The sequence below is a fragment of the Galleria mellonella genome, unplaced genomic scaffold (assembly GCF_026898425.1).
Source record: "Galleria mellonella isolate WM207_F2 unplaced genomic scaffold, CSIRO_AGI_GalMel_v1 utg143, whole genome shotgun sequence".
Classification (NCBI taxonomy): Eukaryota; Metazoa; Arthropoda; class Insecta; order Lepidoptera; family Pyralidae; genus Galleria; species Galleria mellonella.
In genome coordinates, this window is record NW_026441997.1 from 806,016 (window position 1) to 830,112 (window position 24,097).

Genomic DNA, 24,097 nt, shown 5'->3' on the forward strand with positions numbered 1-24,097 from the left:
GGCCGTGGGAGGTACCGTTAATGACGTCGCCGCCGTGACGTCACAGCCGTGACGTCAGACATCGCGATATAGCCACCAGCCTCAGCGGCGGCGGCCTCAGTAACGCACCGCCCGTTCACAAGCGCGTACCTCCGTGCACCATCTCGCGAACCACTTCGACTTTACCGACTGACTGAGTGAGTGAGTGCGCGTGCAGTGAGTGGAATGTGCTCGGCCGCATGAGGATCCTGCTGAGTGAGCTGGGACTGTCCGGCGCGTGCTTCGGCCTGACCCTGGAGTCGCGCGAAACTTCGCTGGACCCCGAGAAGCCTGCGCCAGGTCAGCGCCCGCACGACGATACGCGATCCAATACTTCTGTGTTTATTTTCGCTTTCGTTGTGTAGAACCTCTGGGTGTTGTAGACTTTGTGTGGAACTGTCGTGACAATGGCCATCGGCTAGAATGCGAGGTGCGTTGCTGACGCCCTCCAGCCAACACTGCGCCTTTAGACAATTCCAACACACACGTACGTACTTCCCTTTTTGTTTATTTTATTTTTAAGACATTATTATTTGTTAATTTATTATTTTATTTAACTTTCACTTTCGTTTTTCTTTTTTTACAATATTGTTTTCTTATTAATCCTGCATTCCTTAGATTTGTTATAAAACTAAAGTGATTTTAGAAATGACAAAAGTAAACAAACTTCAACTAGAACTTCCTTTATGATCCTTATTATCCTTTAGATATAATAATGATATATAAATATAATTATTATATCTAATACAATTTTACATAAATTACCTACAGTTTATGCAGGTAATACCACACCTTTACGGTAAAATTTTTAATACTCTTGATTTAATATTTTTTATATTGCTCTTTATTTATTATTTGCTTCCATATACGTACAAAGGTTATCAAGTAAATAATACATATTTATATTTTTTTACGTGAATCCTTTCATAACACAGTAGCTTAGTATACTTATTAATAGGTACTAGATTGTATTCTTAATCAAGCCAATTTTAGTATTAAAGTTTTTTGTGTGATAATCCAAGATCTAAATATTCTGGATGATCACGTTTTAGGTTTATTTATTTCAAAAGGATAGAAGAGATGAGGAGGTTTGATTCAAAAGAGGATTATAAAACATTATTTGATACAATATTTAATTTAAATGCTAATATGAAAAGTAAGTTTTGCATTTAGTAAACATATCTATCATAGATTATAGTTTAAATTCTTTTATCTTTCTAAATATTCATCAAAGGTATCTAGAAGGGAATTAAACAGCTATGTTTAGTACTATTTTCTATTTCTTCTTACAGGTATATAACTTATATTATACAAATATATATAAATGTTGATTTAAATAAAATCTTACTCGTATATAAATAGCTATATTATTGGATGAGTAGTAATATTTCAAAATTGTTGAAAACTTTGACACTTTTATCAACGTCATCATAATATTATGAACATTTATTTATTATCTAGTCTTCTTAGTCGGAGGTCGGTTTACTATACATTTGCCTCTAAATGGTCACTACTCGAGATTCTTAATCACAATTTACTTTGGACTATGTGATCGACTTACTGTCCATATAATTTATTAATACTACAATTGTTATAATTATTTATTAATACAACATTTTTTATTCTTTGACTAAGTTTTTAATTAAAAACAAACACCTATATATATTAAGCGTTGAAACCATTGTAAATGAATGAAACATTTTTTTTATATACTAGCAAATTATTTTATTAGTAAATTCCCGCGGCTTCACTTACGTCACGTAATACGAGTATATTACTCGTGTCACTATTTACTACTCATACATTACATAGGAATCGTTAATAGATCTTATACATACATACATATAAGCCATGCCTGTCTTCTATTAGGATAGGTAGAAACAATAGGACGCAAAATGCTACAATCCTTTCAATTCCTCCTCATTCATCATTATATTTATACAAACTCGCCAGTTGACAGTTCTAATATAATTAATAGAAAATATTTAGTATGTAAAATTTAATTAGGATAAACTAAGCTGAAAGCTACATACATAATAAACAAGTTCAGTTTCACATTCATAATAAGTATAGATAAGGATTATATTATATTTATATACGTCACTAGCATCCTTACCGAGGAAGACGATATAGGCATTATCAGCGTCTGCTCTGTTACAATCCAATATTAAAAACTCTACCTTAATCTTATTCGGATAATCGATATCAATTTTCTTCAAAATTACTGTACTGAATTCATTGTGAATAATAAATTTATATTGATTATTTTTTAAAAACAAACATCGACACAGTACTGCAGTACACAAGTGTGTACTGCTACGAGCTAATAAGTATTAGCTCGTTGCATTCTTTTATGTTAAATTTAAATCTATTATGTATCTGCTTATATTTAAAAGTGAAATCAAGCCTGTTATAGATATTAAATACGATGCAAGATAAAACAATGCTAAAATCAAATCTATCTAATGGTAAACGTTTAAGTTTTCAGTTCACATGTACCATAAGTAGGTATATGAATTATATTCATCTCTGCTTAATTAGAGTCAAATGTAGATACAACACAAACAAGTAATGGTGCAATAAATTTCGACACTTAAGAGGACTGGTCGAAGAAGAATTGTGTAGACCGCATAAATTATACCCGACGCCGATGTCATAAGAGTTAGGTATATGTAGATATAAACAGCACCACCATATTCGCGCGATTATATTATTTATACCTATTAAGAGAACACGTTGAATTGTCTTCGGATTTGTTTCACTCAGAACGAGTTAGGTAACAGTTATGACTATAATGTGGGATGTTTATGTCGCGATAGCCTCCGGTCTCCGAAGCCGATGGCCTCAGCCGAACTGCCTGCTACTTGCCCAATCCACTGTCGCAACCGGCAGACGTTGCACCTGCCCGCCAGCAAGATGCGAGCCTCTGCAAATTGCCGACGCATAATATTGTAACACGGCTCATCTTAATAATCATCAACCGATATATATTAGACAAACTCTGACCCATCGACTGCACCGCTGACAGCACACATATACAGTACGTCCACGACGCACACTACCAATCGTCTGTACAGTACATCAAGTTCAGTAAAACAAACTTTCACTTTTATTGATACTTATTATTATCTAGTGACCGTAAAAAATCATAGATACCTATGTATTTGCCTAATAGAAGACAAAAGTGGTTCTATTAAAATAATATATGAAGTCATTTCGAGTTTAAATTAAGTATTAAAATTTTATAGACGCTATAAATGCAAATTGATATTTGAATAACAAATCACATTTGGATTCACCCATCGACGAATGATCTTGTGATTTGAACTGTAACATGATGTTATTCGGACTATATACCTACTTATTTAGAAAAATACCTGGTGGCTCAATTAAAGCGTGGATGCTATTGACAGATAGACAATGATACAACGCTATCGCACAGCTGGTGTGACGTCACCGCGAAGTTACGGCCCCGCGTGCGTCACTCTAACTGACGCCACCCATGGGTGGACTGTTCTCTGCACCAAAGGGGTCGCATCCTGTTGCCCCTCCGCAACAAAACTGACGGGCCTCTATTATTATTTATTTATTTAACTCTTAATTGCACCAGAAAAATAAAAGTATACAATGTTAATTAAATAATTCTAGTGAAATAAGTACAGTAGCATAAAATATAGATTCAAATATATACATAAAGATATAAAAGCCGATCTTATGGCTAGGGCAATCTCTTACAGACATTCTCTATTTATTTTGTCGAAAACAGTTGTATTATTTTATTATACTCGTATATAATAATATATGGAAATTATAAAATTCGATGATATAAATATTAATATTATTGGTAATAACTAGTAATAATAATTGTTTAAATATAAAAACATAATATCTAAAAGAGACCACCTACTAATAAATCTAAAAGCCACACGTTTATCTATTATGAGCTAAAAAATACAATTAATAAAGATAGAATATTATTATTAGAATTTATTCAAAAATATTGTATAACATAAAATGTGAGTACCTTAAAAGCTCTTAATTAACATGAATCTACCTAAGCATCTAATTGTACATGGAAAATCTGCAGAATATTTTTAGGCATTCATTTTGTAGTCTTTCGCTGTTCAGAAGCGTGATCACGTCACGCAGTCTAAAAATATAGAGGTGGTTGGAAAACGGCAAGTGTGGGGGTGGAAAGGGGCGCGAGGCGGCATCGTTCGGTCTCGGCTCTGCATCGAGCGACGCCTGTGACGTCACGCGTCAGTTACGTCACCCATCGACCGGCGTTACGGCTCAAGGACGCCCTTGCCTAATCGACCACCAACTTCCTAACTTACCGTCCGTTTTGCACGTAAAGGGACGTAAAACGAGGTATACTCATTGAAGTTTCGTCACTGAAGTCTAGAATTTTGAAGTTTAGAATATAAATCTATAAACATTTATAAAATAAAAAGGCTGAAAGAGAAACACTAAACTGGAAAGATGAACAGATATAATAATAAATAAATTTTTAAGCTTGTACTTTTTCCTACAATGACCTGAAACCTATAAAAACAAACTTGATATAGGCTTTCCAACGACATTAAATATGTCTTGTTATCTATTAGTCTTAGGAACTCCATACATTTTTATCCATCATCCTTTTGTACATAAATACCCTAGGCGTCCACTAAAAAGAGTTGTAAATATTTCTAGAGTAACGGAAAGTAACTAGTTCAGCACAATGGTCCACCAAATTTTCTTCTTTCAGATATGAACATTTAATAATAAGACTTTCAAGGAATTACTTTACTAAAATAGATGACTTTTATTCCATGTTTCAGATGACAAGAAACTTTGGATCCATTATTAAAAAAAAGTATATATAAATTATTACTATATACAGATAATAAACGTCTAAATTATCTATTCTGTCAATTAAATAAAGTACTACGATATCGTCTACATGACTTCTAACACAAGTTAGTGGTAATGTGATTATGTAAAAATTATAATTTCTCTTGGAATAGGAATTTATTTTGTTGTTTTAAAGTTAAATTATTCCACATTTACCAATAATATATAGCATGCTTTATTGTTAGATTTGCACATAAGATTAAATAACACAAACAACAAAACCATTCATTTATTTATTTAGTAATTATAAATTTAATATTACTTTTACCTGTACTTCACATAAAAATACTATATTGGTACGAGCAGAGTGTAATCGCAACACTAACAATTCGAAACTCGACAAATAATAATTAAAAATAATGCATTATAATAACTAATAATTCAGAAACTACATGACTTTCCCCATATATCATTAATTTATTTTTATACAAAAATGTTTCATTTATATATAAAAATATTTTTTTAATCTTTTCTTTGAAGTAAATCGATCTATTGTGACTAAGCAATTTATATGAAAAGTTTATTTTCATCTATTTGGATAAATAACTTTTATCAAGACATTTGTCTTGATGAAAGTTATTATATTTACAAAGAAAGAGTTGGATTTTGTATTATCTCTTTCATTACATCTTATATATTATGTTGAGTATCAACAAATGATATCCAATAGATCGGCAAAAATAAATGTGTCCTGAAATAAAACAAATAATGAAAGACAGACATATGAATAGATAGATTTTTACTTATGATGATTCCTTTTAAGCCTCTTTAATATGGAATCTAATAAATTTAAATAGAAATGCGGTTATTTAAAAAAAATATGTATCTTATTCAATACCCAGTCTTAAAATAGAAATAATGACCTAATTTACATTCATTTATTTATAGTTTATACCTTTTCTTTATATTAGGCGTTTTAATAATCTTGATTTTGATCAAACTGAAACCAGCAGTTTACAAATAATATGTAGCATACAAAATGGTGAGGGTGGTCGTGACGTTAGACGAAATGACGTCACACACACCTCCCCGCCCACATGCTTTCGCTGCCTTCAACACAGCTGACAATCCCACTTAAACTCCTGTATCCGTCAGAATCTATGATTTCCATCTAATTATAAATATAATTATTTAGTTCTTGTATATATTTATACGATTTTGTTACATTAATTATATATACAAAAATACTGTATTCATTATAGTCCTATGCCTAGATAGATTACAGTGTCAATTTTCTAACAGATATTTTTATTATCTATTTATCTCACACTAGTTGTACCACACACTCCGCACACAGAGAGAACCGAATACTAAAAGCCTCTATCATTACATAGATCTCTTGATTCAGATATAATGTTTAAAACTCTATAATATTTTTATTAAAAAAAAATAAAAACCTATATATAAAAAAAAATAGTATGACACATGAAAAAATTAGATAGCGATAAAATAGTAGAATGAGTATTACTTTTGTTAATTAATAACTCTATCCCACGACTCAGCCCGCGTAAATCATTAGATAAAGTATCTTATGTACTAAGTTAGGATATAATCTAGCCGTTTACCAAATTTTATTCAAACCTGTTCATCCATCCATAAATCCATCTATTCATCATTACAAACTTTCGCATTTATTATAATATACAATGCATAATATTCTATGTAGCCAGTAAATAACATTAGTTGGGTAGATATATAAAAAAAGTAATAGACAGCAGAAAACCCACGTACGATTTGGAAATTTCAATATACTTTACACATATCAATGTCATATATACCTGCAATTACGATGCACTAATTTTAAAGATGGAGTTTGACACACGTAGATGCCCATATGGGCGACATCTACAATTCTAAATAGACATCTATTTTTTTTACAAAAGACATTATACTTAACCGTGAAATTTTAATAAAGAGATAAAAACTGATGTACTCCTAACTATAAAAAATATAAATCATGTACTCTTGTACATTAGACAAAGCTTCCTTATGACCCATATTACTAATTTTTTCTCTGATGCCAAGGATTCGCAACAACAAAAACCTGTCTTTCAATAAAACTGGTTTATAATATATTGCATACCAACCAGTATTCGCCAATTTTTATCGGTCGATGACGAAGTCCTTATATTTTTTCGTAGTCACTTCCGTGAACAAATTTTGATAAATTACTGCTTTAATTTACTTAATTCTAAAGTTTACATATTATATTAGAACTAGCCTTTAATATCATATTTTAGTAGTTTTTTTTTAAGATAATATTATACCTAAATCTTCTTTACTTTAATATACTTACATATACATAAATAATTTGAAACATAATCATATGCACCTAACGTGTAATTGAAAGTTTAAAGCTCTATTTTACATTTAACAAATGCTTTTGACTACACGACTAGAAGTTGTAGTGGTAAGAACATTTATTTTTTATAATCATGATATCGTTGTAGACGAACAATATCTAAGTATAAATAACAATATAGATACATAAGCATATGAATAACAAGCGAAATCATCATTTTCCTTAAAATTGCATAGTCTAACACCAAACTAGTAGCAATCGTAATAGCTACATATGCAATTACACAAATCAAAATAACGCCAATGCATAATGTAATGTCCGCATCGGATCATGCATTAAACTTCAATACTGCCGTAATAACGGGGCTCTTACGCAAAAGTGCCAAGCATATAAACGTCACGATAATACGAAAGCTCTATGCCATTTTAACAAACAAATACCTACACGAATAAGTGTGTGTGTATAATTAGTCTATCTAGTTTCAGTTGAACGGAGGTGGTGAACCTATAATCAATATCTTGTTGACTAGTATTTAACGCCATCTACTGTGAGTATTCAATACGATTAGGGAAAGTTTCTTCTGCTTATAAACACTGTACATGCTGCAGCAAAAGTGTAGGAATAATGTGTGAGCTTTCAAAGCTCCATAAGATAAATTTGATTCTTGGATTTTGTAAAAGATGTCACTAATGGTTAAACGGTAATGTGCGCTTTGTTTGTATAAGAGCTTTATTTTATAATTTTGCGCAAACATTTCTGCGGAAAAGAATATAATACTCTCACATAAATCGATTCTAATTATTTCAATGCATCTTAAATGGACTTATCTATCTTAAATTATATATTACAATGTTTATTATATAGCATTTTTCTTTAAAATTCAATAAAATAACTAATAATTCTTTATTGTTATCGATATAGGTAGGTTTTATCTTCTTCCTGAAAAATTTCACTATCAAAATCCGGAAACATTGGAGATGCCACGTTCGCTACGGATTCGGTATTTAAGGAGTTTAAAAAGTATTCAATAAATAAGACTATATACCTACGAATATAAATAATAAGACTATATACCTACGAGAAAAATATCTTTTTCTTAAAACATTTTTTAAGAATACTTTTTTATTTAATAATGTTATATTTTTAGGTAATGAAAAAGAAAGTAGTACCGGACAACTATAACTAAATTAATTCAAATTGTATTTCGAATTTCAGTAATTGAATTTATAAAAGAACAGTAGAATATATTTGTTTTAATACCATTCCATACCATGTAAGCCGTTAAATGTCCACTGCTGAACATAGGCCTTCCCTTTTGGGGTTTTGCCAGTAATTGTCACGATTGGCAGATGCGTTGGCAACCGCAGTTAGACTTTGGTGGTGTTTTAAGATGGACGCTGCTGCCTATCATTTGACCGTCAAGTTTCCTTGAAAGAAAGTTTCCAAGAAAAGGAAAGGGTGACCCATTCTATGCCGGGACCACACGGCCTAGTAGAATAATAAAATTAGTATTATTGTGTTATAAATATAAATATTTTCTTTATATTCTGTACAAAGTTTTATATTTTCTAAAGAATATAAAAAAAATTCAGATATGATAAAGGCTCAATTTTTGAACTTTATTACATACGTTTTTGAATAAAATTAATTACGAATTAAAAAGGTAATTACCTATATAAGAATATTAGCTATTTCTACACTGACGCCCAGTAGGCGTATTTTAAGGAAAGGGGGGGGGGGGGCGTGGGCTATGCTTAAGTTACACACATACAAGACAACAAACATACAGACAGACAAAATTTCTGATTATTGTTTTGGCCTGTACTCCTCATATTAATTTTTCTTAAATGTTTCTTATGTACAGACACCATCTTAATACAAGTAGTATATAGTAGTATAGCGTACAGGTTACAATGTTACTATATTAAAATAATAAGATTAGATATCATATATAAGTGTTGGAGTTAGGTAAAAAACCCTTCCAATTAAAATGTCGTATTAATTAACTAGGTAATCTATTTTTCATAGAAACTATAACAATAATAACCCTATTTTATTATCTTGTGTTTACACATTTTTATAATTAAACTTTTAAAATGTACGTAGTAAGAAGTGTATATTTATAACACATGTTCATAATATAATATTCATATTCAGATTGTTGTATTAGTATACTAAGTAAATTATCGTTATAATAGAATCTGAATAGTGTAATATAAAAATATACAAGTTAAGTAAGTACCGATTTACCTAGGTCATTTATTTAAATTATGTATGTTTAAATAAATATTGAGTTTAGAAATATTTCATTTCGCTCAACCACTTAGTGAAGCAGTACTCTGTAAATAAATATTTATTATTAGAATAGGTATTACAACAGACAAAAAACAGTTTAAACGAATACTGAATTTTATGCTTCTATACTCAAAGGACAATAATTTCGTTGTGTACAAGATGCCGATGAGAAATCTAATCGTAAAAACTTAGTTTTAAGGTAGGTATCTATTCAGTCGATTGAAATCAAACGAGACGCTGTGCAATAAAATAAAAACTTTTTTTACAAAAAAAGTTTAATATGGGGACTTAAAAAAAAATTTTTTTTTTTATATTACTGAGGTGGCAAACAAGCAACTTCTCTGGTATCTGTTTCAAATGTCTATGGGGTGCGGGAAACATTTTTCATCATCTGAAACACAGTGTTTTCGGAAATCTATAATTTTTTTAGAATATTTGGTCAGTAGGTGTTACGTCACATAATAAACAATGGAAATGAAATTCATATACTTAACACTTTCTTCGTTGTGAAATGAAAATTACTTAATAGGTATAAATAATATAAATTGACCTAATCACACTATAAAATGTACAAGTGAGAGTCTAGAGACTTGACCTATAGGTACTTCCATCTTATCCATCCTTCACATCTTAAAGATAAAAAGACAAACATCGTGGTTTCACTCATCAACATACTAAGGAAAAAAAGGTAAAGTTAAATATTTAACCACACTTATAATAGTAAGTTATTATAATTATAAAAAGTTAAATACTTGAATGATGGATTGTGCTTTCGTCTTAGAGGCACATCTAATAAAGTTAGATACATATTTTGAAAATTAATTTTCTTTCTAACGTAAACAAGTAATAAATAAAATTACCGCCTCCTCTGAACATATAAATATAGAATGAACGTAATACGAGTATAAAAATCTAAAACTTCTGGAATAAAAACGTCAATACTTATTTCGCTTCTTAATTCAAAATCAATAACTACATATATCAATGAACTAATTTCGATAATATTAGGTATAAATGTGAAAATGTGCTTTTTGTTATCACTTAGCCCTTCATCAGCTCAAACAAACATAATGCAATTTGGTATACATGTACTATTTGAGATGGATACGAGATTCTTATTATTCCTGATCATTTAAATATACCGGTAACACGGACGAAATTGCGGGTTAAAATCTTGTAAAAAATAATAACAAAGATAATAATATAATAATTTTATAGTTAATAAATACTATATGTACCTATATACTAATTATTTTAATGAGACGTATATATAAAATAATAAATTATTCTACCAAACGAAATAATTAACTATGTTAGCAACATTATATTAAAAAAAAATACTTAATATTTCATTATATTTTTTCTACTAATTAGTAATATAATAATTACTTACTAATTTCTATTACCTTTCATGTTATTACTCGATTGATTTTAAAGATAAAACAAATAAATAAACCTTTGAAAATGGCTGGAAAAAGCAACCGTTCCAATATTTATTATAATAATAATTTGTGTAAAATTACAAGTGTTTTTTCTGATATTATCAATATGTTATGTATTCAAAGTTTCACCAAGTGCTTATTATTAAGACAATCAAGAGTTTACTCTCATTAGGTTAAAACTTTTTTTTGTCAATATCATTGAATAAGGCAGTCTATAAGGTTCACAACTCAAAATTTTTAAAACTTTACCAATAGGGAATTAACAAAGTAACGTCTACAACTATAAAATACGTCATACTTTAGTCTTTTATTTTACCTGTCCTAATACAATTAAAGAAGTGGTAAATTGGCAGATATTATTTCCAAGCTGGATAGTTTGGGGGATGCTTGGATTAGTAGTAATACGGACTACCAGTACTATTGCTATATATGTATACTCTATCGATCAGGTCGATCTCCACGTGGTTTCCTCGGAAAACATCGTACTGAGTTCCAGGTGGGTCATCACGATGGGCTAACTGACCATTTTCATTCTCATCTATCATCTCTCACTGGTACCCCACCGACGTATAACGTTAGCGCAGGCGAGGTTACTATTTCATTATCATACATTAAATAGAAGCATGATAGCTTATACTAGCAACTTTTTTGTTTTAACCATGAAGCAACAGCACATAAGCTGTTCAGTTCGAAGGCTACAAATGTCTTCGAATATAGAAATTATATAATGTTTTGGATTATATAAATTACATAAACTAAATATCCTATGTATAATATATTGATCTAATCAGGAGGTCTTATTGTAATGTCTTGTTGGGATTTTAAACACCAACTACAGTAATGCCTCTTCTAAAAATTACGCTCATATTTTTTCTTATTATATCTTATTCAATTCAAGGTATTTTATATTATGTATCTACCTGGCTAGGTACATATAAAAATATTACATTTACCTTTATATTTTTTCAATAAAAAATTACTAACAACAAAGCTTTACTGTTTTGTCTATAGCTTATTAAGACTGGAATTAATGGTTCTTAACATAATAGAAACTGCAAATGCCACTGATTTCATAACCTCCCAAGGGAACCATCGCCTTTTCGCCCCAAAAATTTTCAAGTATTATCGCCAGGCGAATCTATACTTACTCGGTTTGGATTAAAAACTAATATTCAATGAAAAGAGTTAGGTGTTTGTCACATTTCATTGTCAAAGATAGACTAGGTGTATACATAGGATTCAATTTTCGGGGCGTGGCGAATCAAGCACCGTGACACAATGTATTAAAAACGCCAATATTCGGTTGGCAAAACTGCAGTATAAATTAGAAGACCTTTCTTCTTGCTCCTCACTCGTAATACTCAGTTGGATAGTGATCGACAGCCGGTCAGTAGGCTCAAATCGCGATAGTTTTATCGATTAATCAGTTACGAGTGCTCGGTGAACGAAGAATCAAAGTATGTTCGCCGAGGGTAAATATAAATGATGCATGGCATTGGCTAGTATAGCGTGATAGTTCAAAAGACGGCGCCGTCAATTTCACATCCAACCGTTTCCTAGCACATTTACAATCCACCCCTCCGTTGTTATTGTCCAATGTTGTTGCTGATACAATAATTGAAATACGTAACGCGGTGTAAAAAAATATTGTTTTATTTACGCTATAAAAATTCATCGTAATAGATCAATTCATTTTAAGTGAAATGTTTGGTTGTTGCAGGGCCGAGCGCCATAGAGCCGCGCTCGCCAAGCGCTTTTTCGTCCAACTCTTCCAGCATGCTACTGCTGCAGACACACGTGAGTATTAAAACGAATGTTTTTACCTAAAGAAAATAAATTCATATTCAGAAATCTCATTTCATATTTAATGTTAAAGAAAAATTATAAACAACTATTTTTTTCTAAAACTATCATCTGACTATGTCAATTAATATATAGTAATTACTAACTAAACTACTTACATTGTTATTGTAACATTCTCAATAGATATAATATAAAAATTATATATGGATGTCGTTGACCGTAAGGTGCGACAAATATTGAGCACGCCATTGGTGGGTCGTGGCCGCCCCAGGCGGCTACCACCGCCTACCGCTTCAACAACGCCTCCAATATTGATTGTCTTTTCAATTTCAGAGCAACTACGGTTCGTCCTTCACTGATTTATTATCACCGCAATATCAAGAAGATTCGTCTGAAATTTTAGAAGAAAACTTAGATCCATTTCCAGACGTAGAATTTCACGCACCTGTTCCTGTTGAAGTAAAATCACAGCGAACAACACCTGTAAGCGATCCATCTTCACCAACTCTAGGGCCAACACTGCCTAGTTTTGAAGAAACGTATTCAGTTCGCTACCCTAAACAAGAAATGGCAGAGTTTGGCATAAAAATGGATGAAGATTGTTATAATGTCAGCTCATATGCTCATCAAGGGCATACATCTACACAATTGTTGTATCCATATCACCAACCGTCTATTCCTTATGTTCCATCAACTTATTACGCACCAGCCCAACCTTGCAGTCCAACATTTGATACTGGTGGAATTAATCACACTCAAGACTCATATTCTCTGCCACCTTTTCCAAGCTCGGTAGACATTCACATATCTACAGATCAATCGAGACAACGACGGGCATCGCTACCAGTACAAAGATCAGAGTCTAGTAGTTCTAATGATAGTCCAAAACTACATGGTGGAAGAGTACATTGCATGCAAGCTTCAGCACCTAGTTCTGCTTCAAGTTCTCCTGGAGGAGCACCACCAGAAGGAATAGGTCAACGCGCAGCTCCTTCTTCCCCAAGTCAACTATGTGCCGTATGTGGTGATACGGCTGCCTGTCAACACTATGGTGTTAGAACATGCGAAGGTTGCAAAGGATTTTTTAAAAGAACTGTACAAAAAGGCTCTAAGTATGTTTGTTTGGCAGAAAAATCATGTCCTGTAGATAAAAGAAGACGAAACAGATGCCAATTTTGTCGATTTCAAAAATGTCTCGCTGTTGGAATGGTCAAAGAAGTAGTAAGGACGGATTCTCTAAAAGGGAGACGTGGAAGACTGCCGTCGAAACCAAAATGTCCCCAAGAATCACCACCAAGCCCTCCAATTTCCCTGATTACGGCACTGGTCAGAGCGCATGTTGATACGTCACCTGACTTTGCAAATCTTGATTATTCGCAATATAAAGAGCCAAATCCAATGGAACCTCCGATGTCAGATTTAGAAGTGATTCAACAGTTTTATTCTCTACTAACAACCTCGATTGATATGATAAAAGTTTTTGCTGAAAAAGTGCCAGGATATGGAGATTTATGCCCTGAAGACCGTGAACAATTATTTGCATCAGCACGACTTGAACTATTTGTTTTACGACTTGCCTACCGTACCCGCCCGGAGGACACCAAACTTATTTTCTGCAATGGCCTCGTGCTGGATAAGAGACATTGTCAGCGATCCTTTGGAGACTGGCTACATGCAGTACTCGATTTCAGTAACACTTTGCACTCTATGGATATAGACATTTCTACATTCGCCTGTCTCTGCGCATTAACCTTAATTACAGGTATGTAAAAACCAATTTTTTAAAAATTAAGTTAAACATATACATAATTTAATAATTATATATATGTATAATAGTATTCTATTGAATATTATCATAAATATACAATTTTTGTCAACATTATTCAAGTCGAAAATAAAAAAAAATGCAAATTTGTATTACATATTAAAGTCATATATTTCGATATCGTTTTCAATAATTGTGAACAAAGTTTGTAAAATTTCATTAAGATATTATATTATAAGAGAAATAATACAGGATTAGCAAATCTTGTACCCAAATAAAAATTACGGCATTATAAAATAATAGTTTTAAAAATTATTATACAATTATCAGATTAAATAAACAAAATAATTATAATAATTTAAAAATAGAAAGTTTAAATTATTCCATAATGAGTTATGTATAAGGATAACGTTGCATCCATCGTTGACCTAGATATTTGAAATAAAGTACGAGTATAAATAAATTATAATAATTACCTATTGTGAATTCGGTTCTAATCGGAATGAAACATTTGGGATCAAGTTAAACTTGCTTCTAAGTCGCCATTTATATTTATTAGCTAAACTAAAATATATTCGTTCTACTATTGAATCCAAATGTGTATAAGTAAATATACATACATGAACTAATCAAATATTATCAACAATATAATATCAACCCAAGGCTGATAAATTGACGATTTTTCTTATCATTCTATTTGGAACTATAGTCATGATAATAATATTATTTTTTATTCTGAGTTAGGGAATGCCTATAACTTTACCTACGTGGATAATAATTACAAATTGTTTTATGCTATCAGAATTTTATGTATGACTTTTTTTTATATCACGAAGGTGACAAACAAGCATACATCCGTCTGATGGTTAAATGGTCACTGTAACCTATGGACGCTTGCAACACTCATGTACGCGTTGCCGATCCTGAAAAAACCTTAATATACCCTTCTTGAAAAATACCATACTCTAGTCTCTAGTAATACTACTTGTATTAGTACTCGTAACATAATAGTCTTCCATGTATATCAATGAAAGTGAAAGACTATTCAAATATCCATTTTTAAATAACTTCATAATAGTAATAATAAAATCGTTCTGTTTGCAATTGATAGAGGTTCCTTTCGTATAAATTTGTCGCTGTTTTCTTTTTTTGCTGAGCAAAATCTTAAATTACATATCAATTACATTTCAATAACTCTTCATCTATGGTTTAATGAAAAATTAAAATGTGTTTAATATTTTGTTAACAGAGAGACACGGTCTAAAAGAACCCCATCGTGTGGAACAGCTGCAAATGAAGATTATAGGATGCCTTCGCGCCCATATGCCAGGCGGCGGTAGCGGTAGTGCCGGAGGAGCCCCCCACTTTAGTCGCGTGCTTGGCGCCCTACCTGAACTACGTTCCTTGTCCGTACAAGGACTTCAACGCATCTTCTATCTTAAATTAGAGGATTTAGTACAAGCACCTCCTCTCATCGAAAATATGTTTCGCGCCAGCCTTCCTTTCTAGGCTACCACGCTCCCCAAGGACCACTCCCGCCTTCAAAACACATTTTCCTTCTACTTTTAGAACCGACTCCGTTACTTTTAAGTGTTTAGATTGAAAAATATTTTTATAGTCTAATTGGAAGTTTTATAGATTACGATCTCCTACGGAATCGGTTCGTATTAAGTACCTATCAGTTTCAAATAATTAAGCGAAGAAGACAATTGTATTGCATAAGTACTAAGTTAAGCTTAATTTATTATAAATACTTATGTAGGTAGGTATGTCATATTTGAGTGTGATTTCGTTTAATCTTATAACATTGTGTACTTAGTCTGCATTTGAGTTACCGCTCGTGATCAATGGCATCTTGTCGTACAAATATTCCTATGTTATTTACTTGCGTATTATTTAGATAAGAAAAATCTAGTCACAAGACTTAGAAATGTTAAAAATTGGCTCGTAAATATCGGGCTTTAATACCTATAAGAAAAGTTACTTAACGAATGATTAAGACATTTGATGTCCTGTTAAAGTTAAGTGTGAAAGTGCGCGGAGCGCCACAGTGTCCACGACGCACATGCTGCGTGTTATGGCACTATAGATACTCGTACCTATGCCAAGGTATGTTGTGTCGGACCGAGCACACGATTGTTGGAAGTTACCTTTAGGTTTAAATTATTTTATAAATAATTTTAGACGCTAGGACGTTAACGTAATTTGTTATAAATAATAAAAACGGCTAGAGAAAAAGTTCAGCATATGCTAATATAACTCCTAAATCCATTGTGTCTTAAAGAGTACCTTTCTAGATAGGTAGTGTAGAAATTTTCTCGTGTGTGTACCTTTTTATATACTCATATACATATTATATATGTAATGAGTACCAAAAACATATCACTTCTAATATTTTTAATAAAAGTTACTGTACTTTATATGCCAATTGATAATGATAACTTTTATATCAATAGGTGTATGAAATATTGAATACTCGTAAACATTGTGAAATTAAACGTGATATGTGCCTGTGACTTGTCTAATATTTTAAAACAATGTATCATTTGCATTATACCTTTTCACATTACATTTACCAAAATTATACAGTAAGTATCATGTATTAATCAACAGGTACTCCCTTTTTTCGCTTCTCTATTTCGCGACTAAGCACTATTCTGTTTTTGCAATTTTGATGTTGTTGCATTTTAATATACACAGGTATAGTCAATACCTAATGAAAAGCAAATGAACACTAGTGAATCTAAGGCGTTTCACACACTAACCGCGCATCACGACGGTTCCCGCCCTCTGCCTATACGGCAAGAGACAGTCAATGTGTGAAGCGGCTTATTGCACTATAAAAAAAAATTAAAACTTATATAAAGTGTTCAAGTTATTGCGTTGCTTAATAAATTAATATCTGATTTATAGAATTATTTAGGCTATAATCACCTCACCGGACCAATAATTACAGCGTAGAAATATTTCAATATATACGTTTATAGGTGTGTTTGAATAACTCCACTAATAAATATATTTACTATAGAAATGGCCATAAAAGATTATTATTAACGGTTTTTAGAGAGTTATAATAGTAAACTAAATTAAAACCTTTAATACAGGTGTTTTTGTGTCAGGTGGCCATTTGTTCTATAGTATATTATTATAATAAAAGTATAAAAAATTGCCGAATGTACTTACATAATATTATATTTAAAGGGAAGACTGTTTACTCTCGATCACGATGGTGATCGAAATTTAGATAATTCATATAAAATATAACGTATTTAATATACTGAATATTCCTAATTTAAAACATATTGTTGCTTTTTCATAAAATTTCCTATCACAGAGAAAAGTTAGAACTTTTCTTTAGGAAGTAGATGTTAAGATATTTATAAAGACGCGTGAAATTGATAATTTTATACGAAATTGGTCATATTTTGATATTATATAAGTAATATTTTGGTATAAAATTCTACATGCTGGACTTTTTGCTCGATAGCCAAAACTCCTTTATATTAGTTAATTTTGTAGATTTATAAGTTGTAATCAAAAATTATTTCTCGTTACTTTAAATATATGGCGCGATCCCAATTGTTGTACCTTTTGTACCTACTTAATAATTTTCTGGTTGTGCTCTACATATTGTTACCAGACATTTGTATGTTATGAGACCATGTTACATATTACTCTCTTGATACACTAATGACTATAAATGAACTCATAAAATACCTATTAATATCCTTACATGATTATTTAGAATTTACACTCAAAAATATGGAAGGAAAGGCGCCACCGCGCTGCCTTTTTATCTACTATTTCTATGCTTCGTATGATTTAGAGAGTATGTACCTATATATTAGTCTGATTACTACAACCACTTATTAAAGTAATAATGAGAAATCTGAAACATTCTCTAAAAATCTAATAAAAATGATCTCCTCAAAGTTATTAACAAAAATTGTTATTCATCGATATTATATATAAAAGTCATATGAAAATCTGATTTGATTTCATATTACCATACAAAACTCATTTATTTGAATGTATTTATTTATAAGTTTATATAACAGAAGATATTTTTAAGGCTCGTACTATATAAAATGTGAACCGTTCTGATACAAATAATATAAACAAGTCCATACCCAACATCCTATGTCTACTTCTTTGTTTATAGCCTTTCTATGATTGTAATAAATTGCGTTTTTTATCTCTGAATAGGTCGATGTGCTTTTGTTATAATTTTCTTTGTAAATATTTCGTCAGAATATATTGATGCAAAAGCGTCTTTTGAACTTCGCCTCTTTCATTTAAAAATCATCCATCAATAACAACCCTCAAACTACAACAATATAGTATTAATAATTTCAAACTTTCTACTTGGTTAATGTTTATAATTCAATAAGTTATGTCAGTAACCTTCAACAGTAAAGGATAAGTATCTAATATTTTGGTATATTATATATAACATAACCTACCCTGGTCCTTTTGATATATATTCTTTGCTATATAATAATATAGTATAAAACACGGCCAGTATAATCAATAGTGGCCATGTAGTCCCGGCATAGAATAGGCCACACCTTACTTTTCCGTGGGTTTCGTAAGAGGCAACTAAATGAGAGCGAGGGATGGGCTGCAGAATCCCTCTTAAAACATCTCTAAAACCTAAGTGCGGTTGCTAATCCGCCTACCAAGCATAACAACTACTAGCAAGAAACCAGGAGAAGGATTATGTTCAGCAGTAGACAATTAAAAGCTGATATGATGATGATGATGATGATACCAAAAATGTGTAATTTAATGTTTATTTTTTTTATTTTTGTTATATTCAAGTACAATACACTTAATTCTAACTACCTTCCCCATCCACTATTTAAATAATGTTGTAGATGCAATTAATATTGATGTGAGCACTATTGCTAAGAGACTATGTTGATATTGTCTACCTAGATAGGACATGGACCTGGTACGAGAGGATAGAGAAGAGATTGAGCCAGTAACAGTTTGATGGATGGACAGTTTCATCCCCATAGGGATGAACTTCTGTAGGTGCCTGTGTGGAGGTAGCAATGCATGGATTTTTCGATTTAGTTCATTTATATAAAGACTCCATGATAGTGTCTGATCAATGACAATTACTAACATTTTAATTCTAGAGGAGTATAGAATTATTTTTCCATCATTTTTTATACCACTGAGGTGGCAAATAAACATATGGCCCACCTGATGGTAAGTCATACGTAACATTAAAAACTGCTAAATCACGAATTTTTAAAATAATATAAGAACTACCTATAATAATTGCTTGAGATTTAGTAGCGTTAACTAAAAGCCAAAAATATTTCTTCCACTAAGCATTTAGATCACTATTAATTACATCTACAGCATTTATTTATTTATTTACACTTTATTGCACCATTTATAAAATAGTAAATACATTTAACTGTAATAAGAAATGATACAAAAGGCGGCCTTATCGCTAAGCAACCTCTTCCAGACAACCTTTGGGTAGAGAACATTTTGAGACGGAGATTGTTGACACTGTGTGAAGTTTAAAAAGAATCCCGTAAAGGAGAGATAGGATATGTAAATTACGACGAAAACAGATAGGGAGCCACTTGAGTAGAGTACGAAATTGAGAAATGTGATCATATTTGCGAAGACCAAATATGAAGCAACTACATAAATAGAAAAGTCGTTTGCTTAGATACCTCTGTTCCTTCATGTTTCTACCGTGAAGCAGTTGTGTTTGCATGGCTGTGTTTTTTTTTACAACACAGGGGCCAAACGAGCATGCGGCTCACCTGATGGTAAGTCACTACCGCCGCCCATGGTCACCCACAACACCTACGGCATTGCAGGTGTGCTGCCGGCCTTTTAAAAAGGAATATGCTCTTTTCTTGAAGGTTATGTTGTCGTATCGGTTCGGAAATGTTTCGGTTTGAAGGGCGAGATATGGCAGTGAAGTGATAATATAATACTGCATAACTACATTTATTGTACTTACGCAAATTTAGAGCAAACAATACATATTTGAATGTAATAACTACCGGTGTAAATCAGGCTTGTGCACGCGTCACAGTTGCTTATGATCGAATCACGAATTGATTACGAAACTAGTCGAGCTTTCTCGATCTTACCACATGTAAGTTAAACCAATAACTTTAATTACATTAACAACATACAATAAATTAAAATAATCCGACTTTAGGGTTTGCAATTTAATTTAAAACTTGTTAGCATAGTAAAAGGCTAAAAAAATGCGTGATTTTTTCTTTTTCTAAAAATCATAATTCCAATTCTACTGAAAAATTAAATAACGAACCTCTTGATTTTATCGATTATACTGTTTTTCTTGGAATCACTCTTGATAATAAAACTCTGTGGAGACCCCACATTCAAAACCTTACAACTAAATTAAATTTTGCGTCGTTTACAGCAAACACAGAGTTAAACAGTATATTAATATTGAATCTGCCAGATTAGTTTATTTTAGTTACTTTCATAATATGCTGTCATATGAAATATTATTATGGCATAAATCAGCCAACATCCAAAGCATATTTGTACAAAAACGTGCTATTCGTACAATTTATTCTATGAGAAGTCGTGAATCGCTAAGAGAATAATTTAAAGAAGCAAATATTCTTACCGTAGCTTCACAGTACATATACGCAAACGTTTTGTATATACGCAGGAATCTTCAATTGTTTCTTAAAAACAGCGATCTCAATAATCTTAACATTAGATAAAAATACAAACTTGCTGTTCCGAAGTATTGTTTAAAAAAAGTTACTAGGTCTTTTATGGAAATGGGCATTAAATGCTGTATTAAGACACCGAAGGATTTTTACAATCTACTTTTTATTAAATTTAAAACTGTTATTAAAAAACATTTATTGAACAAAGCCATTATACACTAAACAATTACTTGAATGACAAACATGTAAAGTGTTAGTCGATCATGCATGGGCTTTTAACGACCATGTAATTTTATATGGTACATGTATATTTAAATAAATACACATAATGTTAACAGAGATTTAAAAGTGTAACTGTCAAATTTCTTACGGACTCTTTTCAACAGACAACAACTTTCCGAACCCTGCAGTAGATTTAAAAAATAATGACAATTTATATAAGTTACAAATACTTTAAAAAAATAAAACTAGTCTATTTGAATAAAGACGATTTGAATTTGAATTAAAAATAATAGTTAAGTGTGTATAGCAACTTTAAAAGTAATTTTATTGACTTCCGGTTTTATTTGTGTGAGTTAGAAAAGAAGTATACTTTGTGACGATTCAGATTAAAATATGATCTATCTAATTTATATACTTAGCACATAAGTTTCATTTAGCATTTTGTATAAGTAATCATCATGTGATTGACAAACAAAAAACAATCTGAATATCTAAAAAAAATTACAAATTTTCACATATTTGTAATAAATAAAATTTAAGGAATAAAACATTTTTTCATACATACCCGTATTTATTTTAATTAATTATACCAATGCAGAAAAATAAGCAACAAATAATACATTGTGATTGTCGGCACTTGGTTAAACTTTCAATACATAATTTACCTTATTTTTAAGCACTTGTATACTTTCCTTAAAGATTTCTTCATACATAGCATTTTCAAAGATTTACTTACAGTTGTCAACTTTCGTGATAAAATTAAATTGAAACAGGCAAACAAATATGTAGTTAATACAAAAATATAAAAACATATCAGGTAGTCTTTTAAAATTTAATTTTTAAAGACTACCTGATATTTTGGTAAATTACTTTTTTTAGTAGAGTAATTTGTTATTTATATATTCCATTCCATTTCAATAATTACAATTTATCTACAATAATTACAATTTATCTATAAAATAATTCGAATATTACGTTATATTTTAATAAACACCTAAATTATTCTGATTAGGTATGACACTTGCTTTTAGACTAAAATTTTTTTGTACTGATTTCGATTTTTTTATTCTCACCTATCATCCTTCATTGGTACCCCGCCGGCGTATACTGTTAGCATGAATAGGACTACCATTCCATTGTTATTCATAGAAAAATGTGTAAAACCAATAGCATTTAGTAGTTGAAATAGTACTATAAAGATAAGAAAAAGACAGACAGCAGAAAAGACAGACGGACGAACAGACAGGAACTTTGAAGAGTAATTTTAAGTGAATGTAACTAGTACATTTAATTGAAATTAATTCCTCTTACTTTGATCGTCAAATGCTTTTTGATTTTATATTTTTAAGTGAATAACCTAGATACTTGTTTATTCTAACTCCCACTATCTATAACATATACATACTCGTATGTTAGGTATTTTTTTATTTCCTTTTGTATTGTCAATTTATATTTTGAATATACACTACATTATACACCTTCAAATTTAAAAATAATCAAAATTTATTTTGTTCATAAGTACTTCGCCGAATCCTTTTTGAACTTATCCTTATTAATATTATATGTGAAAATGAGTTTGTTTGTTTATTGCCTTATAGCACCTTAATAGCTTCAAGAATTACTATGAAATTTGGTAAATACGTACTATATGAGGTGGTTCTTCTCCACCTCATAGGCTACTTTTAATGCCAGTCAGTAAATTAATTCCGGTTACTAATATATGTAAATTTTATCAATCGACTTCGAAAAAGGAAATAACTCTAAATTCCGTTGTTTTTTATGTTTGTTACCTCATAACTCCGTTATTTATAGTGATTTGGAAAATTCTTTTCATTTGAAAATAAATCCCATAGAAATTAATTCAAAATCGATTTAGTTGCTTAGTTTTTTAAATTAAAATAACTGGTTTTATTATAATTGAAGTCAGTGTTTTTTTATAGAACAAAAACTTAAATATTTTTTTACTTTTGCGCTGTCATCTATATTTTTACTCTATTCGCCTATTCAGTGCTGTATTCTATTAAAGTTGGGTAGCAATAGTATACTACAGCTATCTGTTTCTTTTTCAATATGTAAAAACAGAATGGTAGTCCGTCCGCGCTATCGATATACGCTGCTGGGGCACCAGAGAGGGATGACAGGTGAGGATGAAGACAGGTGAGTTGACTGACTGTGACGAATTCACATGGAATTAACCATGATGTTTTCCAGAAGGGACCGCGTGAAGGTCAACCCAAGCAATATACCCTATATTGCTAGCAAAGGGTCGCTAGTCCCTATTACTAACAATCCGTTCGCCCCGTGAACTCGTCACTCGTGTTAACATAAATTACTAAACGCTTTTATTCTTTACTTTGCACTCTTTATCTTCAACTTCTACATTATTATCTTGCAGTTTCACAATATCTCGTGCAATTTCATAAAGTAATAGTAGTATAATAATAATAAGTGTATATTAATTTAATTTATTTATCTAAACTTTATTGACAAATAAAATGTAGTACAAAGGCTGTAAGGTCCGGTCCTCCGCCTTCCCTAAAGTTCGCCCGCTATACTCCATTGTATAATATTTGTCTAATTCCATTCCACTCGCAGACTTAGCATTATATTATCATTAGTGTGGTAAGCTGTACTCTGTTTTATCTATATTATCGTCGGCTGTCAG

General features: G+C 31.2%; 1 protein-coding gene and 1 long non-coding RNA gene across 3 annotated transcripts; one reads left to right on the forward strand and one right to left on the reverse strand.

Moving 5' to 3' along the window:
* Positions 1-108: 108 nt before the first annotated feature.
* On the forward strand, positions 109-18,801 carry LOC113516874 (probable nuclear hormone receptor HR38). Of its 2 annotated transcripts, none has more exons than XM_031907941.2 (4): positions 109-318; positions 12,674-12,750; positions 13,090-14,518; positions 15,771-18,801. In XM_031907941.2, the coding sequence occupies exons 1-4, from the start codon at positions 219-221 to the stop codon at positions 16,028-16,030; spliced, it is 1,866 nt and encodes a 621-aa protein (XP_031763801.1). In that variant the 5' UTR covers positions 109-218; the 3' UTR covers positions 16,031-18,801. The 2 variants fall into 2 exon arrangements, with proteins under 2 accessions (XP_031763801.1, XP_026757160.1); XM_026901359.3 differs by having other exon boundaries at positions 176-505.
* On the reverse strand, positions 11,672-15,695 carry LOC116412787 (uncharacterized). The gene is made up of 3 exons (XR_004223889.2): positions 14,998-15,695; positions 12,915-13,147; positions 11,672-12,776 (listed from the first exon to the last, which is right to left on the reverse strand). It is a non-coding gene; the product is annotated as an uncharacterized LOC116412787 (long non-coding RNA).
* Positions 18,802-24,097: the final 5,296 nt, after the last annotated feature.